The following is a 5,766-nucleotide window of genomic DNA, read 5'->3' on the forward strand; positions in this document are numbered from 1 at the left end:
ATTACTTCAGAGTTATTAGGTAAAAAGCCAACTTTCCTTGTGTGCATAACTAAAGGTTAATTGAGTTTATTATTTTGGTTAAGATACATCTGCATTCAGGTGCAAGCAGATGACTAAGATGACTACCGCTATAAATGGTAGCTGATACCCAAAATCCCAGTGCTGAGGAAGCCAAGACAGGAGGATTGCCACACACCTACCTGGACTATACAGTGCATACTGCAACACTAGGACAGGCTGTACCATTGCTTTTTTCCCTAGGTAACTAGACTACTCTTTGTTGTGGTTGGTCCTGGGGTTGAACTCAGGGCCTCCAGTGAGGTAGGGAGGTGTTCTGCCCATCTTTCCAAACTTTCCTCGTTACCACTTTCAGTCAAGACCACAGGCAGCTCTGGCTTAACAAGCTGTTTTTTAAAATGCTTCTTTATGGGGCTGGTGAGATGGCTCAGTACTGGCTGCTCTCTCAGCACGCATATAGAGGCTCACAATTGTCTGTAACTCCAGTTCCGAGGGATCCAACACCCTCTTCTGGCCACCACAGGCACCAGGAACAAAGGTGTTACAACAGACATACATACAGGCAAAATATCGATACACAGAAATAAAAATTTAAAGATGCCTTTTCCCTAATAAGGAACTTTATGTATAGAGCCTTAAGGTCCTATGCTCTGTGAGATAACACAGACACACAGGGGTGGGGTAAGTCTTCCAGTACCAACTGAAGAGTGGAAACACAACTTAAAATATATCCAAGCATTTTACTTGTGTAAGTTCTCCTCCCCCATTTTCTGGTTAGGCTTCCCAGACATTTCAAATCCTGTAGCCAAGATGGAACATAGCTTGCCCATTTCTAGACAGTTACACCTACTTAGTTAGGAAGCTTCAAAGCTATCCAGTTGCTACGCATGTGATTAGATGGTAGAAAATACAAAGCAATGAAAACTATTTCTCTAAGCTTTAAACTGATATATAAAGAAAATGATTCAGGATGAAGCCTGAAATTTATATAAAGGCTGACCCTAAGCTGACCTGCCTATTTTGCCTGACACACACAGAAATACAGAACAAAAACCCACTTTGGTAAAGCAAAGCCAAGAAAAAAAAAATTGGGGAGAAGGAAGATTTCTCAAAAAAAATACATAAACTTAAAAGTAGTTTATACTTTCGTGTAATTTTTTTTTAAATTAGATATTCTGGGAAACATGTAACTAGTCTGAACTTTAGGCCCTTCATGGCTATATTATAAAGTTTAACAACTTAGTAGACTCCAAAACTGATGGTTCTTAACAAGGAATGTGCAGAATGAAGTTAAAGAGAGGATGGCCCAAGAGCACCAGAGGTGGCAGTTTGTTTTTGTTTTTCAACCTAAGACTGCATCATAAAAGACAACTGGGAAAAGTTCATTTACTAACTCTGAGAAGCTAGGAAAAAAGTCTGACTATAATACTTGATGACACAAATGTGTATAATTAGAAAATAAGGATTAAAAAAGAATGATCACTGAAAATATAGCACAACTTCAGCTGTTTCCTCCAAATTTACTTTATAATTGGGTGGATATAAATTAATAAACAGAAATTAAGCAAGACATATGTAACAATTTAACAGAACCTGATAAATCTAATTTCAGTATTTTCCAAGTTCATTTTTAAGTCTTTCCATCATGGGGTTTGTCGGGAAATTAAGCAACATATGAATGTTTCAGCTGGATATCAATTGACTACTTATGACACAATTTCTTCTATGATGCAATTATGAAGAACTTTCAAAAACCTTTTCAATGTAAAAAGTGTTAGTCAAATACTCAACACAATATAAAAGAATCATTTGATCTGTTAGGTGGAGAGCACTGCTGCTCATCATTTTTGACTATGGTATCACTGAGCTGAAGGAACAAATCACCTTGAGAACAGAAGGAGAAATAAACACATGCTAAATGGATAAACATTACATCTTTACTAGACCATCTCTACCTCTAACATTTCAGAAGTTTAGAGACTTAGAGTATTCTTACATTAATTGCAAGAAAAAGGGAAGAAGTTCCTTTGAGATCACAACTATGAAGTCATATGGTTATACAAATCCTGCTGCATTGGTGTGCGAAACATGAAACACATTTACTTTTCTTGTCAGTCACCTAGCAAGACTTAACAGACACCTTTCTAAGAAACAGACTGGATGTGTTTCTGTAACTTCAATAACCTCGGCACTACAGTAACGAGAGATGCAGTATCCTTTTGCTATGGTTCCAGACAGCCTGGAAAGAGGTCACAGGAAAGAGAATCAAAACTGATAAGAGCTGAAACACTACTTCTTGTTAAGTTTCACCATGGTGCCACCTTCATTTTTACATAAGCATGGTGGCATAGTTCAAAGCTCAACAAATCAGAAATATTAATATTTAAATTTCAACTTGAATTTCAATTATTACCATATTAACAACCAAAACAATAAGATAAGACACACAAGGAAGGGGATATCAAATCCACTTTGCTTGCGTTGGTTTCCTGACACATCAGCTCATTTTTAATAGAAAAGGGATAGTGCATCTCAGTTTGCTTACAAGCTAGGAGATCACTTTGAATTCTGCATTTCCTAACTGCAAACAGAATATAGCACTTACAACAGGTTATAAATAAACTGGTTTTCAAGCATAGAGCCAGCCCCAACGATAATAATACACTATTTAAAAAGACCTAAGGCAATGAATTCCATTTCCAATGGAAAAAAAGAACTGTGCAAACAAGCTTAAAACTACTTTTTTTTGTGCCAGTGTTATAAAATGTAGCTTTTAATAAAACCTTGACCCAAATGCCAGTAACTCTTCAGAAAAGAATTTGGATGGAAGGGAGAACAAACTTATCTCATTTAGGAAAAATAACAACTATCTTTTTCCTAATCTTCAAACACACACAATTTAAACATGTACAATTGCTGTTACACTTTACACAATTCCTATGTAGTGGAGCAAGAACGAGGTCTAATAACAATTATAAACACTGGGTCAAGGCTTTACATAAAAATACGATCCATCCTACTTTCCCCCGTAAGTTTCTAAAATATCACATACTTTCCTCAACATCTGCAGCCATCCAGGAATTTTTAGGAAACTTTTGTGCATGATCTTAATTCCTAATCCCTGGCTCTTTGGGCTCAGTGACAAAAGATCAAAACCACCAAAAGTGATGGTTCACTTGAAGTCAGACGAGAGACCCTGGCTCAATTAGTCTCATAGGATGAAAGCAGTGCTGCATCAACTGGCTCCATGCAGGAGGGGCACGTGAAGGATCTCATCAACCAGTCATCTATACAGTCCAGGTGATAGATGTGCATGCACGGCAGAAATCGAATTGGGTCCCCATAAACAAAGTCCATCATACAGATCACACACCTGTGGGGACAAGGAAGAAATCAGAAATTTTCATTAAGTAGCCTATTCCAGAATTTACAAAGACAGGGTTAACCCAAATGCACACACACATATACAAGCAAAATACAAACCAAAATATAAATCTTTTATAAAATAAATTTTTAAAAATTTTTTAAAAGTATAAAATTTTAAAGCTACCCCGTTAACTCATTACCAAAGCATGCAAACTGAAATTTTCCTAACATGCACTGATCCATCAATATTCTTTTATTTTGATCTCTTGTTAATTTATAAGCCTTGAGAGCAACTAACTGAGCAAAGAGAACTACATTAAGGGTCAAACTCATTTTGTGCCTGAAAACAGTTACATTACAGGACACATCTAGTATGATGCTTAAGGTAGGAAATCAAGTCAACTGTGTCCTTGCACTGAGTTCAGGGTAAACAGGAGTATATTCATTATATTAAATTCATTATATGTAAAAAGAGAATGACTGGGCCTGTGATGGTGGTGCACGCTTATAATTCCAGTACTTTGAAGACAGAAGCAAGAATCTCTGTGAGTTTGGCCAGTCAGGGCTATATAGTAAAAGACTGACCCAAAAACAGAGCAAAAACAGAATGACTAATTCTGGTCTACTCACATTGATGCTCTAAGTTAAAACTGTCTTAACACTTTCAAGTCCACTGCACTTTTCTATAGTCTAAGAAGAAATCCAGTTCTACCTACTCTAGAGTACTAGCTCAAAGCCAGTGCTAGTATTAATTAAATGGTGCTATATAGACAAACATTAACACAGTAAATTGGATGATCTCTGTTGATATTCCTCAAAATAGCTGTTCCTATTAGATCTCAAGACAGTGAAATTCCTCATTAGGCTTGAAAAAAATTCCTTTCAGAAGTTATGAAAGAATTCTCTCCTACCACTGACACTGTTTAGTGGTGGACACCTAGGTCCAATCTCCAGTATCATCAAAAAGAAAAAAGCTACACAAATCTTCAATATAAATTTACTACTTACTCTCGGATCTTTTTTTCTGATCCGTCTCTTCCAGGGTCATAAACTCCTTTAGGCAGATGTTGTATAAGGCCTATTCTTTGAGCTATTCTAATTTGTTCCTCTTCCGTCAGTTGAGTTGCTAGCCGAGTCTGGCTAGGTGTTGGATGATAGACAGGAACGGGAACTTGTTCCTAAATATGAAAAGTGCAGGAAAAAATTATTTTAAAACCCATTTTCTGGGGTATATTAAATTACTTAGCTAAAGAAGGAAAATGGGCCCTGAGAAAAGTAGGAGGCTGGATAAATCATGCAACAGTTTTGACTGTATCTCACTGACCTTAGACACTTCTGCTCTGAACTGCAGAATAGCATTTCAAAATCAACAAAGATGTACTGGAGCCAGATATGGTTTCACACACCTTTAATCCCAACAGAGGTTGAAGAAGCAAGGCCAGCCAGGGCTATACTTGAGATTTTGACAAAATATAGTGAAAGTAAATTTATAAAACCTGACAAGGGCTATGTCTATATTTGCTTCTGTTTCTTTTCATCTTTTTTGGCTTAATCCAAGTTTTCTCTATGTGGCCAACTTCACTTGCCTCTGCTGGGATTAAAGGTAAACTCTACCCTGTATAGGTTCTACTGCTCACTTTTGCCACCTTCTCCTACCTCAAAAAGTATAACCCTTAAATATTTACCAATAAATCATTTCCTATATACAAGGAAACAGCACAAAAAGATAATTATCAGTTTATGAAATCTAAATCACTAATTAGTAGAAACACTGGCCTTCAAAAGTCTGCATAAAGCATCAGTAGGGTAATTTGTGAAAACAAACGGGCAGACTGGCTAGTACTCAATGGAAAGGCCCTTGGGTTCATATCTCCACATAACCATTTCTAAGAATACAAAAGAATACTTTGCATTCGGACTAACACAGTAATCTGCACCCCAGGCATATAATTCCAACTCAAACATCGCAAGATATATTATTGAAAATCTGCTGGGCAGTGGTGGCACACCTTTAATCCCAGTATTCGGGAGGTAGAGGCAAGCAGATCTCTTTGAGTTCCAGGCTAGCCTGGTCTACAAATGAGTTCCAGGACAGCCAGGAATTCAGAGAAACTAAAAAACAAAACAAAATTGAAAATTTAAGGTACTCATATTTCTGTAATCTGTATCATGTAACATCAGAATTTTACAAAATGTTATAAAAAATTAATGTCTTAGACTAAGGAGCAATAAAGGAAAAAGAAAACTATATGCAAATTGCAATCAGCATTTCTTTTCCAAGTGACAATACTTAGCTTACTGCTTTAACTTGGGTCCAAAAACAAACTATATTTCTGTTTTTTCTATAACCTTAGGTCCTCCTCTCCCCACCTTTTAAAGAAT

The 5,766-nt window shown here is 36.7% G+C and overlaps 1 protein-coding gene across 1 annotated transcript in view; it reads right to left on the minus strand.

Annotated features, from left to right (window-relative positions):
- Positions 1-1,517: 1,517 nt before the first annotated feature.
- The window catches only part of Rnf11 (ring finger protein 11), a 21,433-nt gene continuing 17,184 nt past the window's right edge, over positions 1,518-5,766 (minus strand). The window contains exons 2-3 of the mRNA XM_005353577.2: positions 4,393-4,562; positions 1,518-3,391 (exon numbers count right to left, since the gene is read on the minus strand). Of these exons, the coding sequence (XP_005353634.1) occupies positions 3,220-3,391; positions 4,393-4,562 (342 nt within the window). The 3' untranslated portion in view covers positions 1,518-3,219. The remainder of the gene's footprint in view (positions 3,392-4,392; positions 4,563-5,766) is intronic.

This window comes from Microtus ochrogaster, chromosome 10, assembly GCF_000317375.1.
Source record: "Microtus ochrogaster isolate Prairie Vole_2 chromosome 10, MicOch1.0, whole genome shotgun sequence".
Lineage (NCBI taxonomy): Eukaryota > Metazoa > Chordata > Mammalia > Rodentia > Cricetidae > Microtus > Microtus ochrogaster.